This window comes from Conger conger, chromosome 9 (assembly GCF_963514075.1).
Source record: "Conger conger chromosome 9, fConCon1.1, whole genome shotgun sequence".
Classification (NCBI taxonomy): Eukaryota; Metazoa; Chordata; class Actinopteri; order Anguilliformes; family Congridae; genus Conger; species Conger conger.
Genome location: NC_083768.1, coordinates 58,701,858 through 58,721,857, shown reverse-complemented (window position 1 = coordinate 58,721,857; position 20,000 = coordinate 58,701,858). Strand labels below are relative to the sequence as shown.

Genomic DNA, 20,000 nt, shown 5'->3' with positions numbered 1-20,000 from the left:
TCCAATCACTGACCTCCTTCTGAACTACCCTACCACTAAACCCCGCCTCCACACAAAGCCATGTCCAATCACTGAGCTCCTTTTGAACTACCCTACCACTAAACCCCGCCTCCACACACAGCCTCGTCCAATCACTGACCTCCTTCTGAACTACCCTACCACTAAACCCCGCCTCCACACACAGCCTCGTCCAATCACTGACCCCTTCAGAACTACCTTACCACTTACTCTTCTGAATGACCCCCTCTAAACTCCGCCTCACCCAGTCTGTGTCTGTGTGTCTGTCTGTGTGTCTGTCTGGTGTCTGCATGTATGCGTTTCTCTGCGTGTCCGTGTGTCTGTCCAGGTGGGCGTGTTCTTCGGAGGCCTGTCCATTAAGAAGGACGAGGAGGTGCTGAAGAGGGAGAGCCCCCACGTGGTGGTGGGCACGCCGGGGCGGATCTTAGCCCTGTCCCGAAACAAGACCCTCAACCTGCGGCACATCAAGCACTTCATCCTGGATGAGTGCGACAAGATGCTGGAGCAGCTCGGTGAGGAGGGAGGGCACGCGTCCGCTAACGGCAACGTCAGCTTATTTCACCGCGAACCTGCGCTAACGCTAGCCACCATGTTCAAGCCTATTTCTGTTCACCGCGAACCTACGCTAACGCTAGCCAACATGTTCACAGCTTATTTCTGTTCACCTCGAACCTACGCTAACGCTAGCCACCATGTTCAAGCCTATTTCTGTTCACCGCGAACCTACGCTAACGCTAGCCAACATGTTCACACTTATTTCTGTTCACCTCGAACCTACGCTAACGCTAGCCACCATGTTCAAGCCTATTTCTGTTCACCGCGAACCTACGCTAACGCTAGCCAACATGTTCAAGCCTATTTCTGTTCACCTGGAACGTACGCTCACGCTAGCCAACATGTTGAAGCTTTGGGTGGGCTGTGTATCACTACTGGTAATTGGAAGCAATTGAGTTCTAGAACACTAACTTGGAATTTTGAAAAAATAACATTCCCAGAAAAAACCCCTTCTGTTTAAAGGGTTAGTGTGGAGCACAGCCTCTGTGCCACACTGAGGATTGAAATTGGCATCCCTCTGGTTGCCAGTGCAGTAACCTCCTATCTTCTCCTCTCTTCTCCTCTCTTCTCCTCTCTCCTCCTCTCTCCTCCGCTCTCTCAGACATGCGTCGGGATGTGCAGGAGATTTTCCGCATGACTCCTCACGAGAAGCAGGTGATGATGTTCAGTGCCACCCTGAGCAGAGAGATCCGCCCAGTCTGCCGAAAGTTCATGCAAGATGTAATTACGCCGCTCCCTCCCCCCTTTCCCGTTCTCCCCCCTTTCAAAAGATTGGGGTGGGGGACGGGTTCCTTAAAAAGAACGGGACGTGCTTCCAGTCAAACACGCTCTTCGCAAAAAAGACGTCTGACATGACCCAACTGGAGTGCGACGTCGATGGCGCCATCCATGACTGACATCTGCTGACCTGCACTGACCAATAACCTGGCAGACACCACAGTCAGCTGATCTGCACTGACCAATAAGCTGGCAGACACCACAGTCAGCTGATCTGCACTGACCAATAAGCTGGCAGACACCACAGTCAGCTGACCTGCACTGACCAATAAGCTGGCAGACACCACAGTCAGCTGACCTGCACTGACCAATAAGCTGGCAGACACCACATTCAACTGATTTACTCTGACCAATGGGCTGGCAGACACCACAGTCTGCTGACTCACTGACCAATGGGCTCTCACAGTGGACACACAGCCTCATTGTTTTGGCTAAATTTGGTCCGCTGCCTCAACTGGATTTCCCAAAACGCAAAGCAAGTGATCGAATCTCACGTAGACCATGCGCAGAAACGCTGGCTGCATTTCGTAAAAAAGTTTTTTTTTAATCTATAAAAAACCAAAATGGACCGAAAACCTGACACAGGGCGAGCAGCCATTACGCTACCCTGGTATAAAACCGCCATCTTGTTTACTGCGAGTGAGAGGGAGAGGGAGGGAGAGGGAGGGAGAGAGAGAGGGAGGGAGAGAGAGGGAGAGAGAGAGAGAGGGAGGGAGAGAGAGGGAGAGAGAGAGAGAGAGGGAGAGAGAGAGAGAGAGAGGGATGGTGAAGGCACGCATGTGGTCGGAGCGAGGGAAGGGGTCAGAAAGTACAGGGAGGAGTACACTGCGGAAGAATGGAGCGGGAGGGTCCAGATGAACGGAGAGAGGGAGAGACGGAGGAGAAGAACGAGCTCGTTTAGCTCAGCCCAGAAGCATCAGGAATGCCAGGGTTCACCAAGCCCTCATCTGCCCCGCCCTGCGCCCGCTCAGATCCGCCTGAAGGAATCTAAACATTCAGAGTATGAAATATGAAAATGCAGATTTGAAGTCACAAAAAAATACGTGCTGTGACATGAATATGTACCTCAGTCATTTCACCCCCGTCCCAGACATACGCTACGCCTCAAAAGAATGTTCTGGATGTCCCCCTGAGAGTACCACATACATCAGAACATCAAGGCATCAGAACTAAAAGCTGCATTATTTATATTTTTTAAATAAAAAGAAGAACATTTTCTCATCCACTAAATTCTGTTTTTAAACACACCTCCTCCTTGTGCACACAACACACAACCATGCAAACATGAGTATACACGCATGCATACACACAACACACACACACAAACATGCAAGCACATGTATGTAAACACACACCACACAAACATACAAGCACATGTATGTAAACACACACACACAACCACACAGGCACACACACATATGCTCATGTGCACAGCTACTCCAGAAAGAGCTAGAACAGAGAGCAGTTAGAGAGTGGAGCAGGCAGTCCTGCAGTGACCCAGACTGACTGACGGACAGGACCGACCACCAGTCAGAGGCCAGATGAAGAGAAGGGAGTGGGCACTGATTGGCTACAAGCCAAATCCAGCTCCTTATACAAGCTCCTAATCCAGCTACCAACTGGCGTGTCTGAGCCAAAACAACGGCCAGGTAGCCTCAGGTAGCCTCAGGTAGCCTCAGGTAGCCTCAAGTAGCCTCAAGTAGTCTCAGGTAGACTCAGGTAGTCTCAGGTAGACTCGGGTAGTCTCAGGTAGTCTCAAGTAGTCTAAAGTAGCCTCAGGTAGACTCAGGCAGTCTCAGGTAGCCTCAGGTAGTCTCAGGTAGACTCAGGTAGTTTCAGGTAGACTCAGGTAGTCTCAGGTAGTTTCAGGTAGACTCATGTAGTCTCAGGTAGACTCAGGTAGCCTCAGGCAGTCTCAGGTAGCCTCAGGTAGTCTCAGGTAGTTTCAGGTAGACTTAGGTAGTCTCAGGTAGCCTCAGGTAGACTCAAGTAGACTCAGGTAGACTCAGGTATCAGAGCTTAAGGGAGAACAGACCTGAGGGTTTGGGGGGGAGGGGGGGGACTTGCTAGCCTGTCAGGCAGCTGGACGCTGGACGTTTTTGATTTATCATCTTACAGTAAGGTAAGTCTACTGACCCTTATTTAGCAATGAGTGCGGGACACACGGTCCTCCTCACCTGGGCCTGTGGGGCGCTCTGATGGAGGTCTCAGAGGCGCAGCCCTGTCCTGTTCTCCTCACCAGGGCCTGTGGGGCGCTCTGATGGAGGTCTCAGAGGCGCAGCCCTGTCCTGTTCTCTGCTCCTCCCCTTCAGGCCCTGTGGCCGCCGGGCCTGCGTCTGTTGAGCCGCACATGAAGCGTTGTCCTCCGACTCGCGTCTGTGTGAGCGTGGCTGTGGAGCAGTAAGGCTGTGGGGCAGTAAGGCTGTGGGGCAGTAAGGCTGTGGGGCAGTAAGGCTGTGGAGCAGTAAGGAGCGTGGCTGTGGGGCCCTTAAGGCTGTGGGGCAGTAAGGCTGTGGGGCAGTAAGGCTGTGGAGCAGTAAGGCTGTGGGGCAGTAAGGCTGTGGAGCAGTAAGGCTGTGGGGCAGTAAGGAGCGTGGCTGTGGGGCAGTAAGGAGCCGGTGCCGGCCGACGTGCCGGTCCGCCCTCTCCAAAATCCACCGGGCAAGCCAGGGTGTGATTGGACATTCCAAATGAACAAACTTTTTTTTTTTAACCCATTGCTAAATAAGGTAGCAGAAGAACAGACTGAGCTGCATTAGAGAGTGTAAGAGTTTGTGTGTGTGTGTGTGTGTGTGTATGTGTGTGTGTGTGTGCGTGTACACACATGCATATCGTGCGTGCAAATGTATGAGTGCATGCAAATGTGTGTATGCCTGCGTGCACATGTGTAGGTGTGTGTGCATGCATTTGTGCAGGTGTGTGACTGTGCGTGTTTGTGTGTGCACGTGTATGTAAGAGTGCGCATATGTGCATGCTGTGTACATGTGGCTATGTGTGTGTGCATGTGTGTAAGAGTGCGCATATGTGCATGCTGTGTACATGTGGCTATGTGTGTGTGCATGTGCATGTCTGTGTGTGCACGCCGATAATGTAATGTAAAGTACTTGAACTTAGTTGACAGTTAAAATTTGAAAGCAATGACAGTTATATGTCAGACCCCGTTCTGTGTCATGAAAAACATAATGCTATGTGTTCTGCTAAGTCCTGCACAAACTTTGCATACAAAGGTGTTGTGTGGGGTTAGCTTTACCCTCTAGCTGTATAAGATTTAAGCAAATATTGAACCATATTTGTTCTTTGATGATTCTGTTGGTACCATGCAGGTGTCAAACTTTCACTTACCTCAGGCTCTAAAAGGAGGTGTTTCTCACTGATTTTTCATATGCATGTTTGTGTTTATCGTCATACTGCTTGTATTTGTGTGTGTGTGTGTGCATGCGTTCTCTTGTGGGGTGTGTGTGTTTTTGTCTTCCTGCATATGTGTGCATGTGTTCGTGTTTGTCTATTTATAGTCTGACTGTGCGTGTGTGTGTGTGTGTGTGTGTGTGTGTGAGTGTGTGCAGATGTGTGTGTTCTCCTGTGGGTGGGGAGGGTGTGTGTCTAACCCCCATCCCTCTCTCCTCCCTCCTTTTTCCCCCTTTCCTGCTCTTTCTCCCACCACTCCATCTCTCGCTCCCTCTCCCCCACCATCACCCCTTCATTGCCCAATGCATACTACCTCTATCCCACAATCCCCCACTCCCTTCCCCCTGCCATGCCTCGACTGGACCCCCCAATCAAACCATTTTTACTCCTCCTTTCCTTTCTACCTGCCCGCCCGCCACAACCCCCCCTCCTCCAAACCTCGCCCACACCCATCCCCCACTCCCGCCGCAGCCAATGGAAATCTTTGTGGACGATGAGACTAAACTGACCCTGCACGGCCTCCAGCAGTACTACGTCAAGCTCAAGGACAACGAGAAGAACAGGAAGCTCTTTGATCTGCTGGACGTGCTGGAGTTCAACCAGGTACCATAGAGACATGCAGCTGTATGCTGGAGTTCAACCAGGTACCATAGAGACATGCAGCTGTATGCTAGAGTTCAACTAGGTACCATAGAGACATGCAGCTATATGCTAGAGTTCAACCAGGTACCATAGAGACATGCAGCTGTATGCTGGAGTTCAACCAGGTACCATAGAGACATGCAGCTGTATGCTGGAGTTCAACCAGGTACCATAGAGACATGCAGCTATATGCTAGAGTTCAACCAGGTACCATAGAGACATGCAGCTGTATGCTGGAGTTCAACCAGGTACCATAGAGATATGCAGCTGTATGCTGGAGTTCAACCAGGTACCATAGAGACATGCAGCTGTATGCTGGAGTTCAACCAGGTACCATAGAGACATGCAGCTGTATGCTAGAGTTCAACCAGGTATCATAGAGACATGCAGCTGTATGCTGGAGTTCAACCAGGTACCATAGAGACATGCACCTGTATGCTAGAATTCAACCAGGTACCATAGAGACATACAGCTATATGCTAGAGTTCAACCAGGTACCATAGAGACATGCAGCTGTATGCTAGAGTTCAACAGTGTACCATAGAGACATGCAGCTATATGCTAGAGTTTAACCAGGTACCATAGAGATGTTCAACCATATGCTAGAGGTCAATCAGGTGCCATAGTCATTCAGCTATATGCTAGACTTCAATCAGGTTCCATAAAGGTACAAGGGTCTGTGTTGTAAGTACAGTGAGTGATGATAGTGTGTGTGTGTTTGTGTTTGCGTTTGCGCAGGTGGTGATCTTTGTGAAGTCGGTTCAGCGCTGTGTTGCTCTGGCTCAGCTACTGGTGGAGCAGAACTTTCCCGCCATCGCCATCCACAGGGGCATGCCTCAGGAGGAGAGGTGTGTGTGTGTGTGTGTGTGTGTGTGTGTGTGTGTGTGTGTGTGTGTGAGTGTGTGAGTGTGTGAGAGTGAGTGTGAGAGTGAGTGAGTGAGTGAGTGAGTGAGTGAGTGAGTGAGTGAGTGAGTGAGTGAGTGAGTGAGTGAGTGAGTGAGTGAGTGAGTGAGTGAGTGTGAGTGAGTGTGCGTGCGTGCGTGCGTGCGTGCGTGCGTGCGTGCGTGCGTGAGTGTGTGTGTGTGTGTGTATGGTTTACTTCGGAGACTAAAAAGATTTTCCTACATAGAAATTTACAAAAATTCAGGGTTTTCTTACAAAGTTAAGGACCTCTAAAAATCTTGTGCCGCAATGCATTTTTCATCAGGACACCAAGGAAAAACTTTAAATGGCTCTCCTGGCAAAACAAAATTGCCTGTGAGGCTCAGATTTACATACCGACACACAGCCTCCTGGACTTGGCATGGAACGGCCTGGCTACTGTGGCTTTGCGTGTGTGTGCATCCTGTGAGTGTGTGTAAACACAGAGTGTGTGTGCATCCTGTGAGTGTGTGTAAACACAGAGTGTGTGTGCGTCCTGTGAGTGTGTGTAAACACAGAGTGTGTGTGCATCCTGTGAGTGTGTGTAAACACAGAGTGTGTGTGCATCCTGTGAGTGTGTGTAAACACAGAGTGTGTGTGCATCCTGTGAGTGTGTGTAAACACAGAGTGTGTGTGCGTCCTGTGAGTGTGTGTAAACACAGAGTGTGTGTGCGTCCTGTGAGTGTGTGTAAACACAGAGTGTGTGTGCATCCTGTGAGTGTGTGTAAACACAGAGTGTGTGTGCATCCTGTGAGTGTGTGTAAACACAGAGTGTGTGTGCATCCTGTGAGTGTGTGTAAACACAGAGTGTGTGTGCGTCCTGTGAGTGTGTGTAAACACAGAGTGTGTGTGCGTCCTGTGAGTGTGTGTAAACACAGAGTGTGTGTGCGTCCTGTGAGTGTGTGTAAACACAGAGTGTGTGTGCGTCCTGTGAGTGTGTGTAAACACAGAGTGTGTGTGCGTCCTGTGAGTGTGTGTAAACACAGAGTGTGTGTGCGTCCTGTGAGTGTGTGTAAACACAGAGTGTGTGTGCGTCCTGTGAGTGTGTGTAAACACAGAGTGTGTGTGCATCCTGTGAGTGTGTGTAAACACAGAGTGTGTGTGCATCCTGTGAGTGTGTGTAAACACAGAGTGTGTGTGCATCCTGTGAGTGTGTGTAAACACAGAGTGTGTGTGCATCCTGTGAGTGTGTGTAAACACAGAGTGTGTGTGCGTCCTGTGAGTGTGTGTAAACACAGAGTGTGTGTGCGTCCTGTGAGTGTGCGTAAACACAGAGTGTGTGTGCGTCCTGTGAGTGTGCGTAAACACAGAGTGTGTGTGCGTCCTGTGAGTGTGCGTAAACACAGAGTGTGTGTGCGTCCTGTGAGTGTGCGTAAACACAGAGTGTGTGTGCGTCCTGTGAGTGTGCGTAAACACAGAGTGTGTGTGCATCCTGTGAGTGTGCGTAAACACAGAGTGTGTGTGCATCCTGTGAGTGTGCGTAAACACAGAGTGTGTGTGCATCCTGTGAGTGTGCGTAAACACAGAGTGTGTGTGCATCCTGTGAGTGTGTGTAAACACAGAGTGTGTGTGCATCCTGTGAGTGTGTGTAAACACAGAGTGTGTGTGCATCCTGTGAGTGTGTGTAAACACAGAGTGTGTGTGCATCCTGTGAGTGTGTGTAAACACAGAGTGTGTGTGCATCCTGTGAGTGTGTGTAAACACAGAGTGTGTGTGCATCCTGTGAGTGTGTGTAAACACAGAGTGTGTGTGCACCCTGTGAGTGTGTGTAAACACAGAGTGTGTGTGCACCCTGTGAGTGTGTGTAAACACAGAGTGTGTGTGCGTCCTGTGAGTGTGTGTAAACACAGAGTGTGTGTGCGTCCTGTGAGTGTGTGTAAACACAGAGTGTGTATGCTTGCGTCCTCCCTGGGGTAAACTGTGGTTTTGGCTCTGATGCTGGAGGAGTGCAGCTTTCATTCGGCTGATTTACTGCTGTGACGGTCTCCACGCGCTGCCATCTCTCTCCCGGGTCTGTGCTGTGAATGGAGCTTCCGCTCTTCTGCGGGTTGCCCGGGCGTTGCCCGCGTGATGGAGGAGTCACAACACGGCTCTGTCGAACACTCGATTGTGATTGGTCACTTCAGACATTCTGTGGTGTGATGCATCTGATTCACAGAGCGTTTTAATTTGAAAGCTTTTCATATCACTCCGCAGAAAGAGGTTGATCTTCAGATCGCTCGGTCGGGATGCCTGTGAGAAGGGACTGGACTTCCTGGTTATCTTACTCCAATAATCGGCCTGTTTTATCTATGAGCACCCGGTGGAAAATTTGTGACATTATAATTTCAAATTGTTTGTACCTTAAATCAATTTTTGTGTCAAATTATTGAGGGGTTTTTGTTTGGTCAGGTAATTAGCCACGTGATAAGTGGGATAATCCCCTCTGAGGTGGTCTGCTATTGCAAACGATTACCTTCCTGGAGCTCATTATTTTTTGATAGCAGACCACCTCTTTGTGGATAATCCCTTAATGCAGTATGACTACAGTGTGTGTGTGTCTGTGTGACTGCACTGTGAGGATGTGTGGCTCATAGACTGTATGAAAACACTGTGTGTGTGTGGGGGTGTGTGTGTGTGTGTGTGTCTGTGTGTGTGTGTGTGTGTGTGACTGCACTGTGAGGATGTGTGGCTCATAGACTGTATGAAAACACTGTGTGTGTGTGGGGGTGTGTGTGTGTGTGTGTGTCTGTGTGTGTGTGTGTGTGTGTGACTGCACTGTGAGGATGTGTGGCTCATAGACTGTATGAAAACACTGTGTGTGTGTGGGGGTGTGTGTGTGTCTGTCTCCTGTTTACTTGGTCTCATGGCACAACAAACCCCAAACCCATTTACCCTTTGTTAAATACTCTTATCTTATGGTACATTTAATACCCTCAATGCATTCGCTACTTAAGGCAGGCAGTGTACTTGAGGCTAAACCACAGGTTTATGTCCTGATACTCTTTACTGGTCTAGTGTGGTCTGTGCTCTTCGCTCAGACGTTAGTGTTGATGGATGAGGGCACCAGCCTGCCCAGATGTGAGTGTAACACGAGTATGACCCTCCCCACCCCACCCCACCCCCCCAGGCTGGCCCGCTACCAGCAGTTCAAGGACTTTCAGAGGCGCATTCTAGTGGCCACCAACCTGTTCGGGCGGGGCATGGACATCGAGCGAGTGAACATCGCCTTCAACTACGACATGCCGGAAGATTCCGACACCTACTTACACAGGGTAACACAGTCTGTTATTACTGTACTTACACAGGGTAACACAGTCTGTTATTACTGTACTTACACAGGGTAACACAGTCTGTTATTCCTGTACTTACACAGGGTAACACAGTCTGTTATTCCTGTACTTACACAGGGTAACACAGTCTGTTATTCCTGTACTTACACAGGGTAACACAGTCTGTTATTCCTGTACTTACACAGGGTAACACAGTCTGTTATTACTGTACTTACACAGGGTAACACAGTCTGTTATTCCTGTACTTACACAGGGTAACACAGTCTGTTATTCCTGTACTTACACAGGGTAACACAGTCTGTTATTACTGTACTTACACAGGGTAACACAGTCTGTTATTCCTGTACTTACACAGGGTAACACAGTCTGTTATTCCTGTACTTACACAGGGTAACACAGTCTGTTATTACTGTACTTACACAGGGTAACACAGTCTGTTATTCCTGTACTTACACAGGGTAACACAGTCTGTTATTCCTGTACTTACACAGGGTAACACAGTCTGTTATTACTGTACTTACACAGGGTAACACAGTCTGTTATTACTGTACTTACACAGGGTAACACAGTCTGTTATTCCTGTACTTACACAGGGTAACACAGTCTGTTATTCCTGTACTTACACAGGGTAACACAGTCTCTCTCTCCTCCCCCCTCTCCCCCCCTCTCTTTCTCTGTCTCTCTCTCCCTCTCCCTCCCTCTCCCTCTCCCTCTCTCCCTCTCCCTCTCCCTCTCTCCCTCTCTCCCCCTCCCTCCCTCCCTCCCTCCCTCTCTCAGGTGGCTCGAGCAGGGCGTTTCGGTACGAAGGGTTTGGCCGTCACCTTTGTCTCAGACGAGGGTGATGCACGCACGCTGAACGATGTTCAGGATCGATTCGAGGTCAACATCAGCGAGCTTCCAGAGGAGATCGACATCTCGTCCTACAGTGAGTCTCCTTCTCTCTCCTCCCTCTCCATCTCTCCATCGCTCTCCTCTCTCTGCAGTGAGTCTCCATCTCTCTCCTCCCTCTCCATCTCTCCATCTCTCTCTCCTCCCTCTGCAGTGAGTCTCCTCTCTCCATCTCTCCATCTCTCTCTCCTCCCTCTGCAGTGAGTCTCCTCTCTCCATCTCTCCATCTCTCTCTCCTCCCTCTGCAGTGAGTCTCCTTCTCTCTCTTCCCTCTCCATCTCTCTCTCCTCCCTCTGCAGTGAGTCTCCTTCTCTCTCCATCTCTCCATCTCTCTCTCCTCCCTCTGCCGTGAGTCTCCTTCTCTCTCCATCTCTCCATCTCCATCTCTCTCCTCCCTCGACAGTGAGTCTCCTCTCTCCATCTCTCCATCTCTCTCTCCTCCTTGTGCAGTGAGTCTCCTTCTCTCTCCTCCCTCTCCATCTCTCCATCTCTCCTCCCTCGACAGTGAGTCTTTCTCTCTCTCCTCCCTCTCCATCTCTCCTTCTCTCCATCTCTCGCCTCCCCATATAGTGAGTCTCCTTTCTCTCTCTCTCTCTCTCTCTCCATCTCTATCTTTCAACTGCTGGTTTTCCACCCTCCTTTTACCTGGGCGTGAGGTGTGAAGACAGTCTGGCCAATCAGTAGCACTGATTACCCAGGGCTGGATTCGGATTGGAGGGCCAGAGTTGATGATCTCTGTCCTGTAGTGAGTCTATTCGCCTCTCCCTTCATCTCTCATTTTGTCTCTTATCTTCACCTCTCTATCTTCTATCTCTCCCTCCATCTCTTTCCTCTGGACAGTCAGCATTTCCTGTTTACGTCTGTTCTGTCACTCCCTCTCTTCCTCTATGCTACTCTCTCTTTCCACCTCCTTGTCTCACTCACTCTCTTCCTGTCTCCTTCCACCTCCCTGTCCCACTCATTCACTCACTCTCTCTCTCTCTCTCTCCACAGTTGAACAGACCCGATAAAGAAGAAGACTGAAGGATTTATTTATTTTTTTTTGGGGGGTTGGGGGCAGGGTGAGGGGGGGTGTGCAATCTAAACCTTGTCAGGCAGCCTTAAGGGGGAGGGGTGGGGTGGGATGAGGGTGGGACTTTGTTTCCGACTGGAAAAGGCTCAGACAGGTTTAATGCCAATGCTTCTGTTCAGTCACATGGTCTTCCGTTAAACCCGTTTTATAACACAACTCTTGCGCCTCGTTGCTGGCGAGACCTGAAATGTGTTGTCAGCAAAAAATAAATAAGGTCAAACCAGAGATGGTTAGAATTGTCATCTCAGAATACATTTTTTTATTAGTTTTTTTTTTTTTGGATGAAGATTGTTTTGGTTTGTTTCCTGGCGTATTTTGAGTGTTTTGACATTCCTCTCTGCTCGTGTTCGCTGTGGTCGAACCCAGCAGCTTCTCCGCGTTGCGCAGTTCAGACGGTGAGCTGCTGTTTCGTTTTAGAGCTGTGAACGTACATTTCTATTTGCCTGTGGTAGTTCTGTAGTTCTGGAGATGGAGAGCTCAGGAGTTATTTCAAAAAGAACACTAGTATTAGCTCCTTGTTCTGTTTGTGTTGGTAATAATAAACATGTTTGTTTGGTCTACATTCAAGATCCGTGTCTCATTTATATTTATATAGTACACTTTTGAAAATGTCAAGTCGACTGGCAACTCCATTCTCGTTTTGCGGTGATGATTGTAGCCAGTCAGATGTAGGAGAATAATTATGGGAGCAGAAACACTTCAGTCGGTCTTTGTGGGAAATTGACAAACCCTGCTGGATCACTCCTTTCCTGGAGCACAGTGACCTCTTTAGGACACGCGCAGACACACGCAGTCACACGCAGACACACGCAGACACGCGCAGACACACACAGACACGCGCAGACACACGCAGACACACGCAGACACACATAGACACGCAGTCACACGCACAGACACACGCAGTCACACGCAGACACACGCAGACACGCGCAGACACACACAGACACGCGCAGACACACGCAGTCACACGCACAGACACACACAGACACGCGCAGACACACGCAGTCACACGCACAGACACGCACAGACACGCGCGCAGACACACGCAGACACACGCAGACACACGCAGACACACGCAGACACACACAGACACGCAGTCACACGCAGTCACACGCACAGACACGCGCAGACACACGCGCAGACACACGCAGACACACGCAGACACACATAGACACGCAGTCACACGCAGACACACGCAGTCACACGCACAGACACACGCAGTCACACACAGACTCACGCGGTCACGCGCAGACACCTCACCTGTGTCCATGAGTGCTCTGAACTGTTCATAAACAACCACTCAGTGTTTCAACCAGCCCCACTGCAACCCGCCCCACTGCAACTGGCCCCCACTGCAACCAGCTCCCTCCCCAGCGACCAGCCCCACTGCAACCAGCCCCCCTGCAGTGAAAGGGCCCTGCTCACCCCTCAGAAGAACAACGTTTAGTTTGCGCCTCTCCTGGGTTTAACTGGGTTGAAGTTAAATTGCTGCATCAACAAAGACAATTTTTGGATTGTTGCAGTTTTTGTATTTTCTTCATAGATTTTTTTCCCCAGTATTCTCACCGCGGTTGTGCTTATTTTATTATTTTATTTTATTACTGACTTTATTATTTCAAATTTCCCTTTTTCTCCCAATTTCGTAGCCAGTTGTACCCCATCTAATCCAATCAGAGCGAGTGTTAGATACACCGGCCACACCCCGTCCCTCAGCGGCCCGAAGGAGAGCGACACGCCTTCTTCAAGCTATCTCGTCTCATGCTCCTGACCGTGATTCCGAGGCGCCCGAGGTGCTTGTTTGTGCGGTGATCTACTAAACCCTGCCAAGCCCCTCCCTCTGGAGCAGCGAGCCAATCGTGCCGCTCCACGTGAGCCGGCCAGACTTGGCTTTTGGCAGGACCGGCGCGGTCATGCTTATAGCCGGTTTACAGTCCGGGGACGACAAGCTGCAGTGGATGTCGCCGGCCACATCGACATTGGGTTTATATGACATTTTGGGCGACTAGCGTGCATTCATGCCCTCTGTCAGGTCAACAGACACTCATGAATGCCCTGTGGGTAAAGGTACAACAGGTAAGAGTTTTGTGTTAAAACATTGTTGGAAGACCATTGTAAATGCCTTCCTATCGTTGAAAAAGGCTCACTGACATGTTGACTCACCCTCCTGCCTGTGTTTATAGTCCTTAAATTCTGGTTTCAAAATATACAGTTGACGGACTGACACTCTGTACCAAAACACTGTATGACTGTTCATTAATTCAAGCTCATTGGTTGAAAATTGGTTCAAACTGCCACAGCCAATGGTGCTTCAACGTCAGCGCGTTCACAGAGATGGGGGGAGAGATTAAGTGTTGTGTTTTGAGAGTGTTTGTTGCTGCTATTCCTCTCTTGACCGTTAAAAGTCCTAAATTACCTATTGTACCCTGAAAGGGTTAAACCCAGTGGCTGGTCGGCGGGGAACAGGAAGCACATGGCACTCGAACAGGAAGCACATGGCACTCGAACAGGAAGTCAACAGGAAGGGAAAAGGCTGAGCGTGGAAGGCGAAGTCAGGGTCGAGGGGAAGTCGGGTCAGGCGCCCGACAGGAAGTCAGAAGCGGCGTTCAGGCCGCCGTGTCTCCGTGGCGATCACTCGGCCACTCAGAATCCGCCACGACATCGGCGGCCATTTTAGAGCCGAGAGGCAAGCGCAGGCCTCGCCGTGCGCTCAGGCGGGAAGAGCAGTCGTCTCATTGGCTCAGGCAGTAAGAGCAGTCATCTCATTGGCTCAGGCAGTAAGAGCAGTCATCTCATTGGCTCAGGCAGGAAGAGCAGTCGTCTCATTGGCTCAGGCAGTAAGAGCAGTCGTCTCATTGGCTCAGGCGGGAAGAGCGGTCGTCTGGCAGTCGGAGGGCTGCCGGTTCGATCCCCCGCCCGGGCTGTGTCGAAGTATCTCTGAGCAAGACACCTAACCCCCAAATGCTCCTGATGAGCTGGCCGGAGCCTTGCATGGCAGCCAATCGCCGTGTGCGTGCGTGCGTGAGTGAGTGAGTGAGAAGCTTCAATTGTACAGCGCTTTGGATGAAGCCACTATATAACATTACATTAATGGCATTTGGCAGATGCTCTTATCCAGAGCAATGTACAGTTGATTAGACTGAGCAGGAGACAATCCTCCCCTGGAGCAGTGCAGGGGCCCAAAGGCTGTGCGGATCTTATTGTGGCTACGCCGGGATTAGAACCACCGACCTTGTGTGTCCCAGTCATTTACCTTAACCACTACGCTACAGGCGGCCCCGCTACGCTACAGGCCGCCCTGTATAACAGCTGAACATTAACGCTGAGGTGACGGACATTGCGGGCAGAGTGTCAGCGTTCCCCAAAATCCCCGCTGTAGCCTCGGCCCACGGTCAGGAAGGGATTCATAAAAAGCCAAAGGGGTGGCAAATGCTCGTAGATTAGACCACAGGAAAGGTTTCATATCGGTACCCGCTGATGGGTCCTGGCTGTCGTGAGTTTATCCGTACGTGTTGCTAAAATGTCTGATCATACATACGATTGAATAAGAGCAGAAGTCTTTACCCATCCCTGCCTGGACTGTGGTCAATAACGATCACAGACTTCCACCAGACCTGCCCTGGCCAGGTAGCTGAAAGAGACAAGATATGCAGACACACACTTACAAATATAAAAATACTCCCTTTATTCTTTATCTATTAAAGTTATAAACATGTCAGACAGTGGTTTCACTGTAATAACATAACCAATCGAAACTGAAAAACCCCACACACACCCCAGGTGTTCCGTGTGTATAAATGTGCTGATGTCCAGAATAAGCGCTGGTTTTTAAACAAACCTAATCTTAGATGACAGTCATTTTAATGTCATGGGATTAAACCATTTCCTGTTTTTAGTTTCGTAGTTCTTTTTGTGTACCGGAAGGCACTCCCTGAAAAGCCCCGTAACGGGAAAGACTGGTGCGCCATCAATCACTCAGAAAACAAACAACTACCGTTTGCCAAAAAATCATTTATTTCCTTCTGCATGAATCAAATGAATCAGTCATTTATTTCTCTCTCTGTATCTAATTTCATTTATTATATTACAAATAAACCTAAAATCTCCCGGCCCTCCCTAACCCCCAGTCGTGTTGTAAAATGAAGACCGATTGAGAGAGGATTACAGAGCAGACTGTTCCTCCTCAGGTCGGGGGTTTGGCCCGCAGTGAGGACAGGCGGCCAGGCTAAACCCCGTTAACCTTTCCACAGCACCTGCGACAGCACAACACGCCCCTGTGCCTCGGTCTCGGCCATTTTGTCTTTGCACACGACACGTGGCGCGCTGTCCCTCGTCCCAGGTGGGCGAGGAGGAGGAGGGTCATCGCCGTTCTTCGCTCCGCCCACAATTCACGCACCCTTCCTCCGATTGGCCCGGAGTCCCGGCGTGATCCGGGCGGGTCTGGGACGCCTGCGTTCGGCGGACGAACCACCCCCCCCACTCCAACCATCGGCAACCTCCACGTTTACTTTGGTTTGGAGATTCCCCCGTCCCTTTCCGCTGTCCCCTCGTGGTTTACGTTTTAACAAAACCGTCCGCTAACCCCCCCCCCCCCCCCCCCCGCCCCTCCCCGCCCCTCCCTCAGCTCCAGCTGGTGTCATAGTGGCTCCACCCTGGGGGAGGCGCTAAGTAGACCCGGCGTCCGCGGGAGAGGAAGCTGACCACGCCCCGGTAGCCGGCCCGGGGGACCCCGGACTTCAGGTCGTCCATGACGCCCAGGTTCCGGGCCAGGACCTTGAAGCTGTCCCGGCTGGAGTACTGCACGCGGAAGGGCCCCTCGCCCCGGAGCACCCCGCTCTGCTGCAGTTCCTCCACCCGCACCAGGGGGGCGCCGTACACCTCCCGCTCCAGCCGCTCGTTGTAGCGCTCGCGCACCAGGTAGGACAGGTCCAGGCGGCCGAAAGGCACGAACTCCGTGTTGAGCCGGATGTAGCGCAGGTACTGGTCGAAGAACTGGCCCAGGCTGACGCCCTTGCGGCCGAACGTGATGGTCCGGGAGACCTCGGGCCGCACGCACGACCGGTCCCGCCGCTGGTCCGGCTGCCGCATCCAGTCGTCCCAGAAGGCCGCGGGCCACTTGGGCTCCAGCTCCGCCCACAGCCCGCTCAGCAGCATCCAGCCCAGACCGGGGAAGAAGTCGGTCCGGTACAGCAGCCCCGGCTTCCCCACGTCCACCAGCCCGTCCCGCCCGTTGTCGTTCCAGGCCGACACACACCACAGCGTGGGGTCCGACCGCAGGATCGGGTACAGCGCCCGGAAGTACTCGAAGAAGTCCGGCGCCACCTAGGGGCAGGAGGAGGACAGGGCGTCAAGGGTTAATGAACCTCCGATGTGCTAGCGCTAACACACGAATCTCCACACAGAATAAACCTACAGTGTGCTAGCGCTAACACACGAATCTCCACACAGAATAAACCTCCTGTGTGCTAGTGCTAACACACGAATCTCCACACAGAATAAACCTCCTGTGTGCTAGTGCTAACACACAAATCTCCACACAAAATAAACCTACAGTGTGCTAACGCTAACACACAAATCTCCACACAGAATAAACCTACAGTGTGCTAGCGCTAACACAGGAATCTCCACACAGAATAAACCTACAGTGTGCTAGCGCTAACACACGAATCTCCACACAGAATAAACCTACAGTGTGCTAGCGCTAACACACGAATCTCCACACAGAATAAACCTACAGTGTGCTAACGCTAACACACAAATCTCCACACAGAATAAACCTACAGTGTGCTAGCGCTAACACACGAATTTCCGCACAGAATAAACCTACAGTGTGCTTATAACCATCGCAGAGACCGTCTCATCTTACATCTTACAAAGGGAAAACGTTTTTTTGAATGAATGCATTTGATACATTATGCACTTTTAACAAAAGAAAAGTTGGGGAAAACCACAAATACTGGAAAGGGAAAAAGAGAAAAATTATCGACCGAAACCGACCTCTGTTCGACCCACACCTCTCTGACGGGTGCTGGAATTTAATTTCAGGGTTTGTGTAAAATGTCTGTCGCGAGTGAAACTGCATGTAGCAATCAAGCGTAAAACAATCCTGAGGGCTGTGAAATGGTTAACTATTGACTTCTCTTAGCGCCAACCGGCCTCCCTTACCACCAGCCGCCCTCCGTTAATTGACCTGGCATATGTGCGTCTTAAGAGTCTCGGGGCGCTTAAACGCAAAAATCGGAGAGCCTCGACGGTCGTGTAAACGCATCCTTCCACTCAAACCGATGTGTCGTGACGACCCCTCGACCGGCCAATCGGCAGCCAGGAAACCCACAGGCCGCCAGGTGGGGTTGATTTCAGGAAGGGCGATAGGATGCGGGCGGGTAACGCCGGGAGCTGCAGGGGGTTTGGCGTCGTTTAGCGGTTCGGCTAACCGCTAACAGTGCGGAGCCGCCTGTTCACCAGCTGCCTCTCTGCTCTGGGTCGACGGATTAATCCGCTAAATGCGCTAATCTCCGGGGTTACAGCCGTCAGCGCGATTAGACGCCGGCGAGCCGCATTCCCCGTCCGCTGCAGCGCGAAGGCCCGCTCCGACTAACGCCCTCTCCCCCCTGCTCTGCCGACGCGACTCTGAAGTCTTGATCTCAAACTTGGAAACTGTTTGCGGTTTTCATTCCAATCGCAACTGCGATCCCAGAATTTTTTTACAAGCTGTTCGTTCTTCTTTATTTGGTGCTTTTCGTGTTCAGATGGATTTTTATTTTCTTTTTTTTTCTTTTTTTTACCGTAAACCACATTATTTCAGAAATAGCCAAGCATTCCATGAAGAATAAAAGTCCAATGTTTTTTTTTTCTAACTGAATAAATTAAAGACTAAGGTGAAACAATAAGCTCCTGATTGGTGATTCAGTTTTTATTATGATCAAAATGTTACCTTTGTTTAACATTTGAATATAGTTTGCAGTATAGTCAGGACAGAGTTTTCGTGCACGGATCGTGCAGGCCTGATACGATGATCCATTCCCACGTTTGTCTGACCTCCTGCATCGAGTTTATCACCAGTTCAAACCTTCAGTGGACTCCTAAAACTGCTCTTTTAATTGTTAATAGAGCAGTTCACTTAAAAACTGCACAAGGCGTGTATCCAGTTACACTAGTCTATCCATCCAGGTTGTTTCTCTGAGATTTGAGGAGTGTTCTAGGCACCTCACCCTCATAAACGGGCACATTCCGACTGCATTACGTCGCCACCACTCCGGTTTCCCACTGCCTTTGCCTGGATACACACGGTTACCGCGCGTCTGGCGTAAATTCTCAGCGTGTCGAACGCCACAAACATACGAGGCGAACGAGGCCCTCTGGGAGAGGGTGAGCAGTGGTGGAGAGCCGGAAGGATCCGCCGAGATCTGACCAGTTATCTGGAGCGACAGACAGTGCGCTTTGGGTAAGCGCAACCATACCTAAACTCCACTTTTGGAAGAACTGCCCCGTTAGCCTCAAGGCCTTAAAAAGGGTCTTGTGTTCTTGTTCCGTTTTCTGCTACTCTGTAAAGCGTCTCTGGACAGCGTTCTGCAAAAACCGCAATTGAAATAGAATCGATTTGGGTGTCTCGGTGGCGCAGCCTGTAGAGCACTGACCGCATGCTCATTGCGAGCCACGACGTCGGCGGTTCGATTCCGACCGTCTGACATTTGTCGCATGTCTTCCCCTCTCTCTCGCTCCCGTTCTTCCTGTCTCTCTATACTATATAACTGTCCAATAAAGCTGAAAAAGGCCTAAAAAAAAATCTAAAAAAAAAAAAAGGAAAGAAATAGAATCGATTTTAACGTTCACCTCCCCAGTCGTCGCGAGGAGGACCGGGCCGGCGGGGGACCCTCAGGGGAGCGGCCGAGTGCGGTGAGCGTGAGCCGGGGGGTCTTACCTCCAGGTCGTCCTCCACGATGACCACGCTGTCGTAGGCCAGCACGCGGAACACCTGGTTGAGCGCCCAGCGGTAGTGGCGGGCGATCTTGTAGTAGCCCTGGAACTTCCTGTGCTCGGGCCGCACGCGGATGTCGGCCGTGTCGGGCTGCCGCAGGTGCGTCACCTGGCCGCCGTACGAGCCGATGACGCGGGCCGTGTCGGCGTGGCCGCAGTCCTGGCTGACGATGATGGGGTGCTGCTCGGCCGACGGCCGGTACTGGATCAGCTTGTCCAGGCTCCGCCGGACCGTCACGCGGTCGCAGGCGATGACCAGGATGGGGATGACCGCTGCGGGCGGCGTCGCCGCGGCGACGGGCCGGCCCTCGCTCGCCGTGCCCGCTGGCTCCTCCCCGGCGACGCCCGCTTGGGCCTCGTGGACGGGAGCAGGAGGAGGAGGAGGAGGACCCTGCGAAGTCTGGCTGCCTTTGGCAATAACTTGTTGGGCGTTTTCCGCACCGTTCTGGTTCTGGTTCTGGTTCTGGTTCTGGTTC

The 20,000-nt window shown here is 51.1% G+C and overlaps 2 protein-coding genes across 2 annotated transcripts in view; one reads left to right on the top strand and one right to left on the bottom strand.

Annotated features, from left to right (window-relative positions):
* The window catches only part of ddx39b (DEAD (Asp-Glu-Ala-Asp) box polypeptide 39B), a 14,918-nt gene extending 3,372 nt beyond the window's left edge, over positions 1-11,546 (top strand). Inside the window, 7 exon segments of the mRNA XM_061254486.1 lie at positions 347-530; positions 1,175-1,293; positions 5,227-5,358; positions 6,136-6,245; positions 9,428-9,572; positions 10,368-10,515; positions 11,472-11,546. Coding sequence (XP_061110470.1) covers positions 347-530; positions 1,175-1,293; positions 5,227-5,358; positions 6,136-6,245; positions 9,428-9,572; positions 10,368-10,515; positions 11,472-11,488 — 855 coding nt within the window. The 3' untranslated portion in view covers positions 11,489-11,546.
* A 4,621-nt stretch (positions 11,547-16,167) lies between these two features.
* Positions 16,168-20,000, bottom strand: part of mgat1b (alpha-1,3-mannosyl-glycoprotein 2-beta-N-acetylglucosaminyltransferase b) — a 4,510-nt gene continuing 677 nt past the window's right edge. Inside the window, exons 2-3 of the mRNA XM_061256482.1 lie at positions 19,469-19,975; positions 16,168-16,869 (exon numbers count right to left, since the gene is read on the bottom strand). Coding sequence (XP_061112466.1) covers positions 16,168-16,869; positions 19,469-19,975 — 1,209 coding nt within the window. The remainder of the gene's footprint in view (positions 16,870-19,468; positions 19,976-20,000) is intronic.